We start from the raw sequence: 22,453 nt of genomic DNA, 5'->3' as shown, positions 1-22,453 counted from the left end.
TTTCCCCTAGTAACACACACACACACACGCACACACACACACACACAGTGTTTCTCCAAAGGCTCTCCCTGTCCTTGGCAAGGACACATTGAACTGCGGGACTCCTGCCACACATAGAAACAGACACACACACACACACATGGACACTCATTCACAAAATGAGGCCTTCTGTCTCTGACACACACACACACACACACACACACACACACACACACACACACACAAGCACACCCACGTACACACACACACAGCTTTCTCAACATAAATATGTTTTCTCTGATCTGATTCATATCCATCGTTCCCTTTCTCTAGCTCTTGATCTTTGTGATAAAAAATGCCTTCCTTTCAACAGCTATATTCATATTTCAGCATAAGAAGTAGCCATGTAGAAACATGTCAAAACAAGGGCAATTACAAGAAATACTTTACGAGTAAATGAACCACAGGTTATTGTGACTTTAAACGGCACTCTTAACTAAACCTCTCAAATCCATTTGAGCATGGATTCGACTAAAATACTCTTCATTTCTTGTCCTCTTATACTCAAGTAGATGTGCTAAACTTGCAGCCTGTTGCACCTCACTGAAATGACAAACTCTGGCTGAGTACAATCTTTTATGCTTGCGGCATTACATCAGATGGAAAAATTCCACGTCTTGTTCTGTGGGTTTGAACAATGCTTGGCTGTACCACACTGAGCGAGTAACAGAGAGACGCGGCAAAAAAAATCCAAAGGTTTTTATGGCATCTTTTCAAACGCAGTAGAAACAGCCTATTCTCAAATAAATAACCTTCTATGATAAGATGCTTAGTTTTAAGCAATAACACAAAAAAACTGAAACATTCCACTGTTAAAGATGTGTCCTCTCTCACACAAGAGAGTTCACACTGGTCTGTGAAGGGGGGGAAATAATCTTGTGTCAACAAATAACTGGAGAGGAGAAGAAGAGAAAGGCGAGAGAAGTAAGGAGAAGGATAAGATAAGAGAGAAGAAGACCATAGAAGGAGATATATAACCCCATGTCACATAATCTCGACCCGATGAAAATTCATCAGCTGATAGCATGACTATCTATGGTTAGATGCACGGACACACACAACTTCAGGGGCACACACTTTCTCCCTCCCTCCTGGCCTTACTGTCCGAGGCAGCGACGAGTCACATGAGGGGTTTTTGCTCTGCACCAGTGGAGGATCAAGAAAAAGAAATAACCTCACTCCCACTAAAAGTACAACTCTCACATATTCACATGTGTGTAGGTCAGCCGAAATGACTCTGAAGAGAGCAGCAAGGCTTGAGTCATCAACAGCACGATGAGAGTTTTTGCAGCAGAAAGTTTAGTAGCGAGGTTTAGCCAATTTAGTGTGTTGTGATTCAGCTTTCTGTGCAATTTAAAGAAAAATGTTAAAGCCTCAGTATGATTCAAAGCAGACTAAAGGTGACATCGAACAGAACTCTCCATGTGTCAGGATATGTAAGTACAACTAGACTGTCAACTTCAGAAAAATGGGTAAAAGAACATTAATAATCAGGAACAAACTTGGTGGCCTGCACTTTGTAGACCACCAGCAAACGCCAAACAGAATGATAGTCCCCATCTCCTTTTTTTTCCACACCACTTTTAGCCAGTTAGCGAGGGAGCTGCGGTGTCGGGCTCCAGCTCATAAGTAGCAAAGATCTGCATTTTTCTCCGTGACATCTTTCTACCACGTTGCCCACTGACAGCTTTGTGTGTGCGAGCTGTAGAGGGCAAGAGAGAGCGAGCGAGAAGGAGAAAGTCTGGATCAACTCAAGAGTGAGTAATAACAGACATGGTTACCGTGTGCAGATTTACGAGCTACAGACATTTAAATTTTATCAGAGGAGAAGAGAGGGAGAAGGGAGGTCTGTAAGACTTGAAACAAACTTCAGCCTGCAGCTATCACAGTGATAGTGCAGGTATATTATTGCACAATAAAGTTTAAAAGTGGAGTAGAGCTGTCAAGCATCACAAAACATGAACTAAGTCCAGCTATGAGAGCATTCTGCAGAAAGCCTTTACTCCAAAAGAGGCTGTATAGGTGAGAATACCTGCTGCCGTTTGTGGCGGCGGTGGATGATGGCAATAATACAGATGGCTCCAACTGACACAATAACACTCCATACCGAATACAGCCATGTAGACCACATCATGACCAATCATGTGCCACTCAGCTGGAAAAACCCTCGAGAATGATTATCCGTCCGGCTCTCCCGCAACACGCCCAAACCTGAGATCTCCGTGCCGAAAAACCGAGCACCTCAGGCTTGCATACTCCTCGTTCTACTCGTGCCCCCACAAGATGTACACATATATGTCTGAGTGTGTGTGTGTGTGAGGATAAACACTTGTAGATCATTTGTTTGGCAAAACAGAGGACAAACATAATCTGGACATGCAAATACCCACAAAGGTTGCAAAGGCACAGACAGAGTGTGCGTGATTGAAAGAGAGTCCGAGGGCAAAGTCCTGGAAATGCGGAGAGGTTTCGTGGAAATTCAAAATAAACCTGCGCGTTGGTGTTTATCTGCTTTTAGTTGTTACATGTGTCTGAACGCGTCATTGCGTAAACCTCTACGCTTGTCTTGAGGATGACACAAAGAAAGACTGTGACAGAAGCTGCAACAAGGGCTAAAATAAACTAAAGGAAACATCCTAAACAGCAGCTCCCACACACTCTGCGCCGAGCTGCTGAAGCTACTGCAATGCACCTTCATCCTGTAACTCAGCACTATTGGGTGCAGCAGAGTGTCACATTTGAATTTTACATGGCTAGTAAAAAGAAGACACGAGCATGTAAATAAATCTGGACATTCTCTGTCTGTGATTATCTTCTGAAACAATAGTTTACCAGCTGGCAGATGAATAACACTTTTTATAAGCTATTTAAAAAGAGTTACTTTATAAAACTATTATATTTTTAATTAATAAGTTAACTGTTTCCTGAAATAGTCAAACTGTCTCACTGACAGTAAAACAATAAAAAAAACTACAACCAATTAAAACATAACAGATACAGATTAACCTCCAAAATGTTTGGCTTTTTCTTTATCATTTTTTCAGGGCAGATCATTTACACCAGGGGTGTCAAACATAAGGCACAGGAGCCAGAATGGTATAGAGTGTCAACTGTATTTTCATGAATTTTACAGCTTTCCTGCTAATAAAGACCTCCAAGGCCATTTATATCACACCAAAGTAATACATTAACAATTAAATGGCAAAAAAGTTCCTGTTATCCACTATCTACTACAGAAATGTCTGCTTTTTAAAATGTGTCCACTGTAAAATAAATAAATAAACAAAAACAGAACGATTTTTGTGAATGAACTAGAACTTTCTGCTTTATAATTACAGGACAGTCTGGGCAACGAGCTACCTGAACCTTTTCTGTAAGTTTACACTTTTATCCCAAAGAATCAATTCTCTATCATGTTGTAAAACCATGCAGTTTAATTTATTAATGAGTAAGTTAAAGTACATTAAATGTAATTAAATGTGCAGTTAAACTTCTGATAGGAAGGGAAGTTTCACTAGTCCGGCCCACTTAAGACGAAAGTGAGCCTGTAAATGAGTGTAAAGTGAGTTTGACATCCCTGACTTACACAGTTGATTAATTTGTATCTTCCTAATTGCTACAGCACTTATTTACACTGTCGTCCCTTTATAGCAAACCCGGCTTAGTCTGCAAACTGTCCTACCTACTTTACAGCTTCATTGTTTAAACACTATGACGACCACTTTTGACAGACTTTGAAACTCCTCTGATGACTGTATGTGATCTATTAATACATGAAGCATTCATCTGGTAGTGTCAGTGTCTCTGGTTTTTTGTTCTGTTTTGTATGTGTGTGGTTTTCTGCACATTGTTTCATGCTTATATGCAAATTGCCAGCCACCAGATATCTACTGGAAGAAATGCATAAATCCTCTAGGAAAGGCACGATTCTCAAAGTTAGTATTTTTAACTAACTGCAACCCGCGTTTGACATAATATATTTAGTAATGTTTAATTATCACTATTGTTTAATAAAATGGCTTTACTTAAGTATGCACTGGCGCTTATATAGCTCTTTTCTACTCAAACAATCAAAGCACTTATACAGCATGTCTCATTCACACTCACGCTTTTATCTACGTCTAAGTGCTTTCTATCTAACATTCACACGTCGATGAACGCAAAGCGGAGCAACTCGGCCCAACGACACTTTAGCATGCAGATTGGAACAGCCAAACATCAAACCACCAACCTCCATCCTGAGCTGTCTAGAACGTTCTGGCACCATGACTGCAGTCAGTAGATGTGTTGATGACCATCCCCATGCAACATGTTACTGCATGTTGCTCCCCTTTGCTCTCCCTTCCTACATTTCAGGTCAAAATTCGCTGTCTAAAGATAAGCATTCACAGGGGTGTGTTTTCGTGGGGAGGATCACCCATTACTAAGAAACTGGATGCATGTTGGGCAAGATGATTATCAAGTACTCTCTGTCTTCTTCAACCTGATTGGATGAATGCCTTGCATGAGCTGTCTGCTCTACCATTTTATGAAAATACTTCAGCAAAATGAGTTTTAAAAGCTGCTGAAGATCTCTTTACTTTAAATGAGCGTCAGCCAGTTCAAATGCTGCTCGGCAATTTCCAGAGATCTTAACTTTGTTAATGGGGGACTGCAGTGAATGAATGCTTTACCGCAAATTAACTGGCAATGGGAAGGCTGGAAATGATGGATCCTGTGGACATACATGACCGTAAGGGAAAGTTCCTACCCAAATTTAAATAAAACCAGGAGCTGTAAGGGGAAACTTGAGCTGATCTCTTGAGTCATCACAACAGCTTAATTGAGTTCTTAAAATGATTAAAGATACTGGTACAAAGAAAACATCTCCCACTACATTCCACCCAAATCTCCACTCATGTTTTATAAGCAGTTTGTTGTGTTAAATAATGAATTTAGCTATAGATGCTAAATTTGGCCTATGTATTACACCAAAGCCTGAGATGCAATAAACCAAAACAAACTGTGCACATTGTTACACCCGTGTTATTAAACACAACCTATGGGTTTGCTATGAGTTTCCAAGTGTTCCCATGCTTGCCTCTGGCTGTTTGAAAAAGTACTTATGTTTGCACTTAATTTGTTTAAGTTTGCATTTAAAAAAAATAAGGAAAATGAAGATGTGTGCTGCTTGCCAAATGCTACCCTCTCTGCTCAAAAACCTCCCTGAGAGTCAACACTCTCATCTTCTTCTCACTTGCTCTCCTATCTCCTGTCCCCAGACCAGCTGGATGACAAGGGGAGAGAGGGAGAACTAGTGAAGTTTCCATTGAGAGAGACAGAAAGAAAGAGACACACAGAGAGAGAGAGAGAGAGGGGAAATGGTAAGCGAAGGAACTTCTTGCAGACAGGAAGTGGGGGGGTTGCCGCTTGCCTCAGCGACAGTATTTTCCACATCCGCCGCTGACTACAAACAAAAAGAGACAGAAAAAAATGGCCTTGCCCTCTGTAAACGCACGGACGTTTTATTGGCCTCTTGATTATCATGCCTACAAAATGTGCATCACGTTCCTCAGCACATGCGTGCAGATATGCTCTTGTGCAAAATTTGCATTAGGCGAGTGACTCCTATAGATTCTACAGCTGGAAAATTATTACACGCAGTATTAAAACAATTGTTGTTGCAAACCATACGCATAGATGACGTGGAAATTTGATATTTTCGTCTCGATCAGGAGGCCCAAGGTTATATAAGGCAACCAGATATCACTCATTTGCATGCAGGGAGTACAGAAAGAAGGGTGGAGAGTGATTTTAAAAAAAGCCTTGGGGGCAAAGGGTGACTCTGGGTTACAAATGTGTAACGTGAAGAAGCAGGGGAAACACTGATGCATGCTGATGTTTTCAACGGAGAGGCACTGAGGAAATAACAAGCCTGATATCGCTCACCACAAGGTCCCCTGCAGATACAAACACTCTAGCTGTCTGAGTCTGCAAACTTTAGAGGCACACACAGACACACACAAACACCACAATCACACTCACAAAATTAAACTGCTCAGAGTGTGATGCAGGCAAAACAACATGCTTGGAGAGAGCATGATAAATATCTTAGCAACCGAGGCTGGCCAGTGGAACAACAGCTTTGCAAAACTGACAGTGAGACAAAGGCGAGAAAAAGGGACACCTAAAAGAAAAAAGAAAGGCTTGATGCTGTTCAGCTGTGTTGTAACTGAATGCTGCAGTCAGATAAGGAGACTTATTTCCAAATTGAGGTCAGTATGGAACATTAAAAAGCATATCTGACTCTAGATCTAGGCTTCACTGTGAAACACCTCAAAATGGTTTTTTTTCTTTTGGTTTTCAGTTTGCTTATGAAAACATGGTTTGTATGCAAGTATCAAATCTACAAGTACTCCTTTATGAGGTGTGCTCTACATCCCTTTTCTAATCATGTGTCACAACCAGCAGGGGTTCCCCAGTGTGCTGCTATCCAAAGTTGACGATAACGCTCTAAGCCCAAATGTCAGCATCGTTAAGAGGAGTCTGACCTCTCCTCCACTGCCTGGAGCAAATCAAGTCTGCACATGCATGCTCTTTCACTTGCACAAAAAGCTCCAAATAAAGAATTGACCGGTGTTTCCCCTCTCAGACTTAACCAGGCAGGCATTCTGCAGCACACACCAAACTTACAGTCTCTGCCAAACAGACACACACACACACACACACACACACACACACACACACACACACACACACACACACACACACACACACAGTACAGCTGTGAGAGGGAAACTCGGTTTGACGTCACAGGGTTGCTAGGAAACTTGCCGCCGTGGTAGTGAAGATTTTCCACTGCAGTACAAACACTGTGTGTGTGTGTGTGTGTGTGTGTGTGGTTCAGTATGTGTGTGTGCCAATCAAATTGAGTTACAGTTGTGGACACAGAAATGAATTTTCTTTCAGTGCAGTCCAACACATAAAAACAAAAGTTTAGGGTTTTTGTTTTTTGGTATTGGGAGTGAGTTTAGATTCAAGGTTGGATTAACCAAGCATGGGAAAAATTAATGTTTGGGTCAGAGTGTGACAGCACTTTAAAGCATCAAGTTAAAGTTAGTTTAAGTTAGGCTTGTGAAGAAAAAAAAAAGAGTGCACAGTGTTGCATGAAAAGTATGTACAGCTAGTGTCAGCCAGAAGAATTTGCAGTGTGTAGTGTGTACAGAGGGTGTGTCGATTATAGCATCAGTGCACGTACATGTGTGTGTATAGCTGTATCTGTGTGTGTGTTTAACAGTTTACAGATACAGCAGCATGGGCGTAGTCTTCATTCAAAAAGACATGTTTGTTTGCATAATTGATCTGTTTAATTGCTACACCTTTTCAGCAAATGAGGACTGTGGTAAAAAATATGATGCATTCAGAGCTTTACAGAGCGTAAATACGCACCATGAGTGACAACACACTGTCTGCATCATTTAAAGTGTGACTTTCATAAGTCCTGCCCCACTTCCGTTCCGCTGTAGCTTCTGCTCCACTTAACTTTAGTGTCTTACATCAGGCTTTACAGAAGCTGAGGCTGGAGTGTTCTCTACAGCTTTAACAAAACTGAAGCTCCTATTTTATTAAAAAATGGGAAAAAAATTTGTGTGTGTCAAAGGTAATTTTGCAAATTTAAATACAGCTGTGAAAAACAAAAGACGCCCAAACTTTAAAACTTCACAGTAACAGTAAACACGGCAACATGCTGCATAGTTTATCTGCCATCTTACTCTCAGAATAACCGGCAATTTAAAGCTGTGGACTGGTAAATGTTTTTAGGCCTGCCACTAACAATGAAGCTGCTTTCCATTTAAGAAAAGAAAAACAAAAGAGTGAAATTACACTCCAAACAGCCAAACAGTATTTTTTTAATTTTGTTGTGATATCAAAGATGGCTGAAAATCTTAACTTTTAGAAGCAGGAACATTCAAAATGTTTAATGATTAATAAACAATGTAAATATTTAACTTTTACCCTGACCAAAATAGCAGGGTTTTACTTTTCTGTAGCTGTTGTAATATCAAGTTCATATTTTCATTAAATCGATCATTAGGACCATTTGAACCGGTGTCTAAATCGATGCCATGATTCTTACTGATGCACACAATTTCAGTTTAACGCTATTTGACCAAAGTAGTTAGTTTTCACTTACATGCAAGTCTATCAAGATCTGTTTAGGTTTAAACGACTCTAATGTGGATTTTTAAAGGGAAGCAAACGACTGACTGTCACCCAAACTAAGTCACTGCTGGCTTAATTTTTTATTCCACAGAGCTCAACTGAAATCTTACAGAAAGAAAAAAGGTGCTGATGCCAATCTATGGCAGGTGTCCTTTTGTGAGAAGTTAAGTAAAGCTATGGCAACGCTGGCAGCGCCTGCAGTGTGTGTCTTCTAACCTTGGAGAGATGCCCACCAGTGAAAAGATCAGCCAAACAGTATCTATATATGGCTCTGTTCAGATTCCAACCCCTACCAGTTAAGCGTGAACTGACTTCATATAATCCTAAAGCTAACAGCAGAAGCACGTATTAATGAAAACAAAGGTGAATTCAGTGGTGAAGAAAACAAATGCAGCTACATTTGAATACAGAGCATAAACTTTATCTGGGGTTAATCTATTCAAGGGGAGCACATTTGTGTCACACACAAACTTTCATTTTTAAAAAGATCGCATGAAATTTTATCATTTAAAACAATCTCTTTTTGTAGATATAGCAGTGCTGGTGCTACATTTAACTCTGAATCTATGAATTTCCTATTAGGGTTTCAAATCCTTTATTAATAATATCCCCAAACAATATCCGTGCAGTGTCGTTTCCTTTGGAAAATGCCACACAATGTGTATCCCTGCACCAAGCTGCCATTAGAAGAAGAAGGCTAAAAACTATTTTCCCTGTAAAGCCAGCTGAAAACAACATGGCTAATATGCAGTACACTTTGTACAACTTTTCCTCTCGTGCCCTTTTTTTCTGCTCTGTCTCTCTGCCAGTTTTACTGTCGAGCTCACTTTGTTTTTCGTTCTTTCTTATTCTCACAGTATCACTCCTCTTCTCTCTCTCTCCCTCTCCTCTCTCCTACATACCTCCCACACAAGCGAGCATGCTTTATGTGTTTCTGCACGTTTGCCTCTTGCACACACTCACCAGGTTTCCTTAAAACTGTACGGATCAGGAACTGTGACAAAAACATGAATAACCCACACGTTTGACATATCTGCGCCATGAAGAGCTTCTGTCTCTTTCTCTGTCTGGATAAAACCAAAAACAATGACCGGAAATATGCAAAGAACAATACAAACAATATTCAAATCCATAAGCCAAGATCACTTAAACAAATCGTTTGTAATGCGAGTCGGCTGGTGAGAGCTAGGATATTGGTTTCGGGTGGGGTCATTCGTTAAATATGCAAGAAAAAAGAACGCATTTGCAAGTGAAAAATCTTTGGTCAATCTACCATCTCATCGATTTCATGCGGTTATATGGCTATACACTGAATATTTCAGTAGTTTTTCTGTTGCTGTTTCTGTTTTTAATATAAGCACTTCTTTCTGAAAGCCAGAAACCGATTTTTTAGCACTTATTAAGTGCTAAACAAGAGCCAGCTCTGGGACTGGCACACTGTGTAAGAAACATTAAAATCAGTTATACAATCCTTCGTTAAGTCGTGTTTCAAAGCAGAAGTGAGATGGCCTTGTGAACCTTTGCTGGCTACAAATAAAAACACATCCGCCCACCCACCTACACACACACTACATACCCAATCAGGCCTCAGCCTCCTCTCTGAACTGCATCCAAGTGCAGGAAAAGCCTAAGTGTGTGTGACTAGCAACTTCTCCAGCTTTCCCTCGTTCTATCTCTCACCCGTCCCCCCCCCCCCCCCCCCCCCCCCCCCACACACACACACACACACACAGGTTGGGGCACAGAGGTAGCTTTGTTACCGTGAATGTCAAAAAATTACTCAGGCAGCGAGCACAGGCCAATTGCTACAGAAGCACAGAGTAACACAAAATGAGCTATACAATGAGAGGCTTCTGGTTTAAGGTCGCACACGTGGGCCCCTTTGCTTTCATATAGGCATATTTTAATTGCACTGCAACACCAGAGTTATAAAGTTGCCTTTGTGTGAAGCCAAATGCACAGTCAGCAATGATGATGTTTTCTTCTTTTGATGACTAACGCTGATCCAATGTGCCATTTTTTCTGTTACTGTATTGTGAATGTAGTGATTGCATCATTCGGTGGGAGCCGATGGTGATCGGTGTACGCAGTGATTGTTTACGATAAGCATCATTTTTCAGGAGAGTTGGTAACAGAGAGTCTCGCAGAGACAAACTCCTTCCAGGAAAAGATAAGTTACAACATCACATCAGCAGGTTTAGTGTTTCGTAACCTGTTGGACTTCCATTAAAAAAAAGGAAAAGGAAACTACACGGTGGAGCAGATGCTCACATGCTAATATTAAAAAAGTAGTATGCTTACAGTGTTTACTTTGACACATAAGCATTCCATTCATACAAAGGACTGTATTTATTTTACTAAAGTCTCAAATCTGGAAAAATTTCACAACAACCAGCTTGATGCTTGATCTGAAAAACAAAACAAAAACAAAAACAAAAGAAAACAACAATAAAAGCAGACCAATAGATACACCCAGCATTACCACAGTGCTACTCCTGGTATGGCTTAAAAATATTTTGAGATTTTCTTTGTTGATACAGTCTCATTATTTATTAGTGACAGTCATTTATCAAAAATGTTACAAAAACTTTAGCTTTTCCAATATTGTCAAATTTTTTTAATGAAATGTTCATGTTATTCACACAACTTAAAATTCTGTGCTTAACCTGATTTAAAAAAAACTCTGCTCCCCTGCAAGAAGCCAAAAAGGGACAAAATAGTTATTTCTTTTATTTATAGTTATTTACCTAATTTGTTTGAACTTGTCAGCAAACTACGAGTCTTTGTTCTCATTCTGTAATCCTTAATGACTGTGCCAGTTTCTTTCATAGTTTCTCGTCTATTACAGTGTGTGTGTGTCATGTGTGTGTGAGGGGGCAAGCAGAAACAGGGTGAAGAAAAGAAAGCAACAATGGAGCTAATCAGAAATTGTCGACTCTGACCACAATAATTGTTGCTGAACAAGTTTTAATTAGCCTAAAGCCAAAGCGGCGCCAACCCCAAACATCTGTAAGTCTGATGGGAGTGAAGCTGACCACACATGACGCTTTAACAGCAACTTCGTTTCAAAAGCAAAGTTCAAAGACAATCTGCGCTATGAGAGCACATTTCTTCTAAAAGAAAGGTGTGCAGAATTAGCGCCATTGCAAACCATTTACTCTCAACAAAAGTAAGAAACCGAGGGCGGGGGGATACTACATTTTTCCTACATTTTCTCAACAAAGTTTGGCATGCTACAACTACACCGCCAGCTGCTGTTTGTCAGTCCACAGTTCATAATCCTACATCCTACAGTATCCTTTCCTCCTCATCAGTAAGTTTTTCATTTTTTGTCATCATCACTTACTGATATAGCTATATATAGTTGCTTGAGAAAAATGCAGACTTTCCAGCTTAGCTCATCCAACGGGAATGGTTGTGAGACCCTGACATGAAAGAATGCTGTGGTTATGAGCTAGTTAAGATCATACTCCACTGTGAGGTCAACAACATAACTTCCATAAACTTACAACACCATCTTACAACATGCCAGGCAAGTCTTTTGGTTTCTTTTTGCGCTTTATAATAGCACAGCTTCATGCAGCACTACATGAATGGACAATCTCTGTGGTCAGACCTTCAGTTCACAGATCACACTTCAATTTTAGCACTCAAGATGTTTGTTCCATTATGATGCATTAGCTAGGAAACTCAAGCTCTTTGAAGCATGCTTCAAATAACCAAAACCAGCGAGCCTCTGAATGGTTGGAAAGTCATTAAAATGATGACGCCACTTGTATTAATTGTGATATGGCTGTAAGTAAGTTGGTTCTTTAAGAGGAAGAACATTCTTTTCTGTCCCCTAGCTTTCAAGGAGAACCCATCCCTGACATTTCCTGTGTGCATTTCATGCGACAATCTTATTGGAAGTTTCCAATTAAATCCACTGAATAGCCAGCAGGTTGTAGATAAAGTGACAAACAAGCTCAAATCTCAGATTTTGAATCCACTTACTGCTTTCTGTTGAGAACTGAGGAATGCAGGGTTGAGAAGCTGTTCTCCTTTCTCCGTATCACTGGAAATATCCTCCTCCGACTCCTCCCACGAAGAAGAGAAACCGGCTGAGGAGGCAGAGGACGATGACAGCTTCCTGAGAGAACGAGTGGAGTTTGGTACGGGGCTAGAACTGGGGCTAGGCGAGCAGCTTCGCCCCTGGTCTGAGCAGGAGCCTTCAGAAGTTTGAGGCTGGTTTTCCAAACCGTGGTCAGTTACTATGACGGCAGGGATGGAAGAGTGGTTTGAGGTGTGCTCGGTCATGTCGAGCAAACAAGGGGTGGTCTCGCTGCTTTGTGCCTGGGACCTTTCAGGATTAACCTCCAACGTGTGTCCTTCTGGCTGGAGCAGCATTTTAGCACACAACAGGTCCTCTTTCTGATCCATCAGATCTCTTTCATCTCCAAACAGTTGCTTGCTCTCTGCTTCCATGTCCCTCAGTACTTCTCCCTCTTTTTTCTCTGTGTCTGTCATTCGATCTTTATCAAATGTCTCAAGAAAACCTTTATCAAACAGTCCGTCTAAACAGGGAGTTTGCTTTAATGTTTCTGAAAGGCAGTCATTTTCTTTAATCAGTGTCTTGTTGTCTGTATTTGATTTAGTGCGGCTGCTGTCCCTCTCACCATCACTCTTTCCTCCTTCGCTTCTTTCTCCTTCCTTTGTTTCTTCATCCCTTTCTCTCCCATTTTGGACAACAGAGGAGGCTTTAATTTCTTGTGGGTGGGTCATTAGGTGATCCAGAGCTGTGTTTCCTTTGCCGGGATCAGAAGGAGTTTGTTGAGTCACTCGTCTGGGAGACCGAGGGCTGCGCTGGAGCTCACTATTAAGTACCTGGGCACGGATCCCGGAAATGTGGGCCTCAAAAATGCCAACTTTTCCCCTCACCTGCACAGAGAGAACATTGAAACTACGGTTTGATTTTCTTGGTCTTACTGCAGAGAATTATGCTTTGATGCATATTTATGTTTTCAATATTTGGTTTAAATAGTTTAGGATTTCACAGGTGTAGCAGAGCTTTAGAAAATGTCAGAAAAATTAACAGAGAAGAAGTATTTGAAAAAATATCATAACAAAAAACACCAATATTAAGAAAACACAGCAGGAATGACCCACGGCGCTCAAATTTTCCATTGCCTGGCATTAAACAGAGTACTTGAAAAATGGGCCACTGGCACGCTACAACTTCAGTGTGTGACTGTCTGCAGTTTCACAGTCAGTTCTAAAGTATGTTGGCATTCCCCTCAGTAAGAATAAGGAGAAAGAGGGTAAGGGAGCATAAATGTCAGGATGAATTTAAACCAACAAAAGTACTTTTGTTAAATTTGTATTGAAATCAAACTGAAAGAAATCTAATTCTGGTCCCTCTTTTGTTTATTCAGTGCACAGCAACCTCTAAAGAAGCCAAGTTGAGTTAACTCACAAGCTTCAACATATTATAGAGTGCCTATTTTCTTTAATAGTTTATGCATGATGAAAACCAATAAAAGTCTTACAGGGAAGTGGATTATATTACATAAAAGCTGTATTTGTTTTAGTAAATCCCACTAAGTTTTGCAACTTCTGTTTTCAGGAAGACCTGACGATAATCCTGCAACTGTTTTACTGAATGACATGTAGACAGCTTTTCTATATACATAAAAACACAGAAAGAAACAGCTGAAAATGCATGTGGCCTACCTTTTACTTTTCACCGTCATCACCTACAGCTGTGTAAGAGTAGCTATGGTGGCATTGACATGACTGCCCCAGCAAATCAAATTAAACCAGGAGATCCTTCTATTTTTAATTCATTGCTTTGTCGCATAACTGCATTTTTTGGATCCAGACAGAAATGGTGGTAGATGTAGCAAGTATTTTTAAAAAGCTGATAAAACATGCTGAGAATGAGGATGGACACTATTGAAAAGCACAGGTCTGATCACCTCAACGTTCTGCAGCTCTCTGTGGATCTGCAGCAGCTGCGCTTGGCGTCTCCTCTCCTCTCGCTTCTCTCCTCCTCCCGTCTCTCGTCCCCTCTCCTCGTGGCCGTCTTCGTCCCCTCTATCTTCACCGCCAGGTGAGCTCAGGCGTCGGACTCGCTGGCCCACATTGACTCCTAGGAGCTCCGGGCTTCGCGGTGAGGGGGAGCGAGCGCGAGGTGTGGGGCTAGGGGAGCGCAAGGGTGTAGAAGGGAAGATAAAGGTTTGACCCAAGCCACGAGGGCTTGTCTAAAAGGAAAAAATACAAAATAAAACAACATGGGATTTACTAACAGGAAATGTAAAACAATATGAGCTGTACAATATATAAAAGATAAATAATCTAAGCAGTTTCTATTTTGCATTCCCATACTGAACTACAACGAGTGGAAATTGTAGCATCAAGGTAAAACCTAGTGTAGTTTCAGTGAGCTAATTAAATTAATCTCAGTTGCATACCACTATTATCTATCTTACTGGCATTAGCTTTCAAGGTGTTTTACTATTGCTCTAGTGCTTTTGTCTAGACAATAATCTACTAGAAAAAGTTGGAAAATACATGAACAGTCTCTTCAGATTTTGGTGGATGTGATGAACAGGCTACCTGGGGACTTGTTGGGCTGTAGAGACCTCCTCCCAGTAACTGGCAGTAGGTGCTCCGATCTGGAACTGGCAGCACAGGTCGGGCAGCTGGTGTGATTCGGGCTCGAGAGCTGGCACTAGAGGAGCCTGGCTGGGTGTGAAACTGATTACCACTGTGGAGATGTGATGTGGAGAGACAATAAGAGAGGGTTTATTTTTAGGTTAACGTGCTTCAATAGGGTGTAATTATATTAGTAACTAAATAGGACACATCAGTGAAACCTAGACTTGAAATAAAGAGGACATTCATTGACAGCATGCCCATAAAGTATGTGTCCCTTAAAGTTATTAATTGCTCTCTAATGGAGTACAAACAAAAAAAGAAATCCTGTTGGTCTGGTTTAACGGCTACATCAGCAGCCAAATATGTTTAAAGTATACAATTCCCATGCGAAAACTTTCCAGGAAATCTGTGTATTCTCTCAACAGTTAAAGGCAAATGAGACTTTTGACAAATCCCATACCTGTTCATGACTCCGTTTAGGTTCAGGGCAGAGGCTGCCATCCCCGCGGCCAAGCCAGGGGCTTTGAGTGCTGGGTACACATCTGACAAGCTCCCCTGAAGCTGCAGGGAGGTCTGGAGATCAGCTTTCAGCGGTTCCTTTGCATATAGTCACAGAAAATCTGTACCCAGCGCTAAAAAAAAGTCAAGGGAAGTTTGTTTAGTATGTCAAAGCCCTGTTATGACTAAAAATCAAAATAACAAACAGTCTTTAACATAATCCTTTGTACATAAAAGTCCCTTTCCAAAAAGGACAAACACTGGGGCTCCGATTTTCCATCAGTAACTGTGTGATGGACAAAAAGCACTGATATTGTTAAACCAAAACTTAAAACATCACTGGAAAATAAAAACAGAGAGAAAGTGAAGCAGATAAATGAAGGATAAATGCTACAAGGTAAAACATTTCAGTCACTGGATAAAATTTGCAGTTTTGGCTGTCAATGTTACATAAATGCAGAGATTTTTATGGTGCTCATTTCAAAATTTGAAAAGCCAATTTATTCCAGAGCCCACAGCTCATCCTTCAGGGCACTGATCTTTTTTACACCAGGTTTTCATGCTACCGTATACAACTTTGTTATAAAAGGACCGGCGCCACAACTGCCAAAATTCCTCCCAATCAATCTCTCGCTATTGTTTTGCTCTTCTCGGTGCTGCAGCACTTACACTTATTTGAGAAATGAGCTGCAGTCTAAACATGACATGACATTCCTTCAGGGGAGAGGCCTGCAGAAAAATTGCTGAGCTGAGGAGATATATAAACCAGCGAATGTGGGAGAGTGAGAAATTATAGTTAAAATGATAGTGTCAGTGTTACAATCCAAAACACCTGTGCATAGTCCCCTTATTACCTGACAGTAATTAATTAAAGGTGTTCCAGAGTTCAGTTCCTCTTCTTTTTAAAATGATTTATAAAGAATCATATCATTTTAAACTAACTGTTAGAAACATGTTATTGTAAATAAATCAATATTCTACTGCTGATTCTGCTCAGCCTATTTAAATCCCATTATCATGATGTGACACACAGAAATGTGCTGTCACCGATTAGTACTTCTCTTTTTGCAGACAACACACCCACTGACATGTGTTTTTGGTCCTGCACTCTGATTGGCCAAATTCGAAAAATAATAAAAACATTACAATATTGCAGAAACTGTGTATCTTCTGGTTTATTTTTATTTATTTTTTGCATAAAAAATAAATGGAAGATTTGTATACAAATTCTTTATTTTATTTCTAATGTAAAAATCATCTGACAAAGCCAACTAAGTATACTGACTTAGCATATATAAACTCACAGTTAACCTTGAACTCAAGAACAGAATAAGCTTTCTTTTATATAATATATTGTTTCATTCACATACACCTCAATGCATGCAGTTAAGCTGCATAACAGCTTGTAGTTCCATGTCCCGCAGTGAAAAAAAGCCATGCAAATACTGTGCAACAGAAGTGTTTAATTTGGAGTGGTCAACTGCGCAGCGCTTTCAAAAACATCTAATTTCTCAGTGGCTCCTACTTTGTTTCAATTTGATTCAACATCATACTTTAAATTTCAAATGCTCAGCTTCAAGCGAGACAGATGAATGAGTGTAGATATTAAGTGTTTTTCCTTCTGCAGCTGAGCAAGATATTTTAGCAACAGTGAAATGGAATGTGTGCAGCCCAGATAACATAGCTTAAAAGAGACAGAAACACACTGTATATTTTTCACACTAAACAACTAGTTTGCAGGTAAGAACACCCAGCTGAAGCCTGTATCTCTAACAATCTAGAGCTTTTCAAATCTTTTCAGTCAAGTTGGCTTCTCCCAAGCATAACAGGATTCTTGTTCTCGCCACCTTGCCAAAAACTGCCTTGGCATGAGTTTTGATTCCTGTTAAGTTAGACAGCAGTTTATGAACCAGGGGGTAAAGATGGGATTTCCTCATTGGGTTGTGACGCAGTTAGATAGAGGCAGAAAACAATCTGAATGTCTCGCCTCTCGAGTACTTCACAAAACCACCACTCCTACTTTTTTCACACTGTTTAATCACTTGTCTGTGCTTTAGTCTTAGTGGAAGCAACACAAAGGCCCACAGGGGATGAGGGAAGTCTGAGAGGGAGACACGGAGACAGTGCAGGATGGATAAAAGGAGGAAGAGAAAGGGGGGAAAGAGAGGTGCTCACGGGCTATTTTGGTTGTCTTTTCTGAACCTCTCATGCAGAAGTAGTGGATTTACTTTCCGTGAAACAGCTCGGAGTAATGAAAAGGCACTGGGCATCAAAAACCATTTTCACACTTGCAGATGTGTAGCTGAAACCCAAAAATCTATCTCCATTTTAGGACAACTCAAAATGTTTTGAATATTTAGCTTCGTGGGGTTTGTTGCCCCGCTTGGACCATTTAAATTTAGACTGTTACTAAGAGAGAGAAATTAAAAAGTCTTAAACAACTGACTGACCGCTTCATAAAGTGGATCAAGGTGCTTCAAATGAGATCAGTCGGATCATATATAAAGCAAAATGCATCTATTGTGCCACGATGGCCTAAATAAAGGGGCAGGGCATTTCCTGAAAGACAACATTCAACAGAAGAGAAATGAATTTGACAGCTACACTACAACATACTTTATTTCTTTAAACAAACTCCGTTGTCAATACACTCGCATTACCACACTTACACCACTTCAGAGTGTTGTCAGTGCTTTAGCACAGCCTAATATCTCACACACACACACTGAGTGGGACTGTGCGAGCATTCAAACTGTCCGCTTGCCTACACAAGTGGGCAATAAACCTACATGCAATACACTAATAAAAAGGCAGCTGAAGGGAAAAAAAAGTGTGGAGCATGATGATGATGTTGACGAAGAACGCTCCTTGGAATTTACAAGCAGATATTATAAGGATGGGGTTAACAAAGGTAAAAAGATGATATATTACAGTGACATCTGTTTCTTTGTGAGCTTTGCAGTGTTTACCCTTTTAAAACCTCTCTTTGTGTATTAGGATATTCTGGGCAATGTTACACTTCTACAGTTTATAGTGACTTTGAATGTTTATGTGACTGGTTTAAAAGGATTAAGCAGTACATAAGCAGCTTCTCTTTACAATACATCAACAGATGGATGGGTTTTCTAAATAAAACTGCACATATAACGATAGATGAGCGTGTCCATATCACACACTCCTAGCAGATGGAACACGCAGAGCTCAGTATCTCATTTTCAAAGGGCTTGAGTCGGAAAAATTATAAATAAACAGAGCTCCAGTGATCAGCAATTGTTCTAAAAATGAAGTATTTCTTAAAATTTAACTTTTGCTACCAGCTTCTCCAGTATTTGCTATTTGACTGTTACACATCAAAGATAAGTGAATATGTGGGATTTTGGACTCTTGGGTGGGACAAAACAATCTGACATTATTTACACCAAGCAAATATTCAAGGGAAGGCAGACAGATTAATCAGTAATGAAATAAACTGTTTAATCTAATGCTATTATTTATCTCGTAATATCTACTATTATACAAGCTATTGGGTTATATAGCCGATCAAATTATGGATCTGCGTACAAGTTGATAAAATTATTTATATAAGGGAAATATTTTTTTTTTAAAAATCTGTCTGCTCTAGATTTATTTTAGAAGCAAAAGTTAATTAAATTTAAAGGTTGGCCTATGTAAGGCACAGCAATTTGTTTATAAAGACTTTGGAATTTTGTCTATTTAAAAAATGACTTTAACCACTTTTAAAGTCAGTGGCTGTATTTCAGTTTTCCATGAATGGTTACCTCTTGCAGTCATTGGAGGCTAGTCCAAAGCGATTAGTTAAGGTATTTGCAATGATTCAGCTTTGATAATTGGGTTCATTTCTGGATTCAGCTCCCACAAAATGTTCTAAAACTCCAGGTTTGAAAACTCAACTTTAGCCTGCACGACGCTGCATAAAACACAAAATAAGGGCAAAGAAAGAAGAAAGCTTCCCCACGTTGGCTTGGCCTCTCAGCCCACCAAAGAGGATGCTACCTCTCCATACCGAGGTGCTGGTATTAAACTGTAATAAAGCTACATCCAGTCACGGTGCTGTTGTGATGGAGGTCATGCCGGTGTTATCTTACCTCAGCCCCGTCCTCTCCAAAGCTGCTGCGAGACACTTTAATCAGTCTGTGATATTACGGTCATCACCAGCAGCAATATCTCGATGATGAGTCTTCGCTGTCTCTGAGTGTGACACTCGCAACAGCAAACGCACAAAGGCAGCACCAGTCTCTACTCCTGTCTCGTGCGGTTTGACTTTTTTTCCATGAACCAACTTCGACGCAAACGCCTTTTCACCAAAAAAAAACAAAAAAACAATTTAAAAAACCCTCTTCAACAGAAGAAAAAAACTTTAAATGTCCCTTTCTTCTGTGAGCATCTGGTTGTTGGTGAAGAAGACTTTAAAGCATTTCAGAGTCGGTCCAGTTGAATTCCCGTCACGGCTTTGCTCTCAGGATAAGCACTTTCTGGTGAGGTTTCTGTTGTCATGTGTTGCTCGACACCTCGCTGCTCGTAGTAAAGCGCTGTTTGTCTGAGTGCTTGAAGCCGGAAGCAACCACGGAGTATCTCTCTCTCCTCTCTCTCTCCCCCCCCCTCTCTCTCTCTCTCTCGGTTCACTGCAGGGCTAAAAACTGAAAAGCCGAACGCGAGCCGTGTTCTCTCGCTTTGTGGACGCACGTGCACTACTGCGGGGAACCCCTCGTATAAACACGCACAAGCGCGCGTGCTGAAAGTTAATTAAAAGTAGCAGTAGCGGTGGGTTCGAGTTAAAAGTGAGATACTGCTGACACCGTGGCTGTCGTCGTTATCTTGTAGGTTCTTCCATCTAATTCAAATTAGCTTTATTTGGCTTGACAGTGATTAAGGACATGCATGACTGCGCAAGCAAAGCAGGTAGCCTGCAGTATTTAGGAATCCAGTGTTTTGTGGTTATTAAAGCAGGCAATATTGTTAGTGAAATGTGTAGGCTAGCTAAAATTAGCTGCAATTCACAGACAGAATTACCCTGATCAGAGTGTACTATTATTATAATATGGCCTTTAGTGTTACTACCCGTTTTTTACGAAACTATGGTAATGATACTTTATTAAAGCTGGGCACTTTATTAGGTACACCGGGTTGTAAACCCTTAGAATTGCCTTCAGAACTGCCTCATTTCTTCATAGCAAAGATGCAACAGTGTTCTGAAAACATTCTTCGGAGATTTTGATCCATATTGACATGGTAGCATGACACAGTGCCTGCTCCCATTCCACCACATCCCAAAGGTCCTCTACTGGACTGAGGTGTAGTAATTGTGGAAGCACTGTGAAAGTACAATATGAGCTTAGTGACAGTAGGCATCAGAAACTGGTTACACTGTGGTCATAAAGCAACAATACTCAGGCAGGCTGTGGTGTTTAAATGATGCTCAGTTGGTACTAAGTGTGTCAAGAAAATATCTCCCACACTAATACACCAGCAGCAGCACACTGAAGCGGTGATACAACCCAGGATGGATCCATGCTTTAATGTTGTTTATGCCAAATTCTGACCCAACTATCTGATTGTTGCTGCAGATTTCAAGACTCATCGAACAGGAGAGGCACCCGGTGTGGTCTTCTGCTGCTGTTGTCCATCTGTTTCAAGGTTCAAAATGTTGTGTGTTCAGAGATGCTCTTCTGCATACCTTGATTGTAACCACTGGTTATTTGAAGCAGCCTGACCTTTCCCTTCTGACCTCTCTTGTATCAATGAGGCATTTTCATCATGAAATACTCAGATTAACTCATCCGACACAATCAAAACCATTTAAATCATCTTTTATCCCCACTGTGATGCTCAGTTTGAACTTCAGCAGCTCGTCTGCCCCATGTCAACGTGCCTAAATGCATTGAGTCGCTGCTGTGGGATTGGCTGACTAAATATTTGCATTACCAAACAGTTTAACAGGTGTACCTAATAAGTAGTCAGTGAATGTATATGTATGTGATCAGGGAGGGCATTGCTAATCTTGTCTGTTAGATGCGCACTTCTATAGCAGTGGAATATAGATTAAACTGAACTTTATACTCAGATGAATCAGACTTGTTTCAAAATAACACCCAGGTAATCAAGAGTAATTATTTGTGCCTTCCCCCACAGCCTGTACACAATACAAATGAAACTGCCAAAGTACATAATTGCATTACAAGCACGATCAAAGCCGGCACACAGAATGGGTGTAAATGAAAACTGTGTAGGGCGTGCTAACATTTTTGCAGCCTCTTTGAAATGTATTAATACAAATTTAAAAACAAAAGGCCCTGCACATCCACATGTGTGTTCTCAGTAATAATTATCATTAGTTACCTGGAACTGCCTGGAACTTAAAAAGCCTATATATGTGATGATATATAGCTATAGTTATGTAAATTGTCCCACCCAAACAGGTGAAAAATAGCCAGCAGGAGAGGCAGGAACCTGTCAATTGAGGACAAGCGGGAATACACCATGAGAACAGGTGTAATCACGCAACGTAAGTGAGAAACACCTATGCAGCTCAAGCTGACCCTTCATCAGTCCATCTCATCTAATGAACATTGTACTCGTTGTGCTCACATGCTACATTATTAGAAATGTAGCAACAGTTAAAAAGGGGATGATGAAGTTGTTTGGATGTACGGGGTTGTTTCTGTGCCTATTGTGAATCTGTTTACTCTCTGTTTGGATGCCAGGATAAAGAGTCGTGCTGGAAATTGTTGATTTGAATGTGGCCGGTGATGCAAGAGCAGTAAAATGAATTCTCCAACCACAGAGGACAATACAGCAGCGCCGTGAGTGACCGAGGTAGCACGAGAGTTTAGTTCACCAAGACATTAAAAAATCAGTTAATTAAGAAATATCTCATTATGTTTGATACAGAAGTTAATGTTGCCATGCCGTAGAAGGAATGTGTAGCCCAGAGGATCAGCAGTATCTGTACTTTAAACAACAAGTCGCATGTGGATGGGCCTTCAGCAGTAGATGTTGCTTTGTCCAGATTGTTTTGTTGTTGTTTTTAATCAGGGGTTGAGATCCTGATAACAAGCAG

The 22,453-nt window shown here is 40.5% G+C and overlaps 1 protein-coding gene across 1 annotated transcript in view; it reads right to left on the bottom strand.

The window, feature by feature from the left end:
- The window catches only part of itpkb (inositol-trisphosphate 3-kinase B), a 29,123-nt gene extending 9,201 nt beyond the window's left edge, over positions 1–19,922 (bottom strand). Inside the window, exons 1-5 of the mRNA XM_063496197.1 lie at positions 19,482–19,922; positions 15,338–15,509; positions 14,836–14,986; positions 14,196–14,480; positions 12,235–13,158 (exon numbers count right to left, since the gene is read on the bottom strand). Of these exons, the coding sequence (XP_063352267.1) occupies positions 12,235–13,158; positions 14,196–14,480; positions 14,836–14,986; positions 15,338–15,378 (1,401 nt within the window). The 5' untranslated portion in view covers positions 15,379–15,509; positions 19,482–19,922. The remainder of the gene's footprint in view (positions 1–12,234; positions 13,159–14,195; positions 14,481–14,835; positions 14,987–15,337; positions 15,510–19,481) is intronic.
- Between the last annotated feature and the right edge of the window lie 2,531 nt (positions 19,923–22,453).

The sequence above is a fragment of the Pelmatolapia mariae genome, linkage group LG15, assembly GCF_036321145.2.
Source record: "Pelmatolapia mariae isolate MD_Pm_ZW linkage group LG15, Pm_UMD_F_2, whole genome shotgun sequence".
NCBI lineage: Eukaryota > Metazoa > Chordata > Actinopteri > Cichliformes > Cichlidae > Pelmatolapia > Pelmatolapia mariae.
Note: the sequence above shows the minus strand (reverse complement) of the source record. Positions and strands in the feature narration are given on the sequence as shown.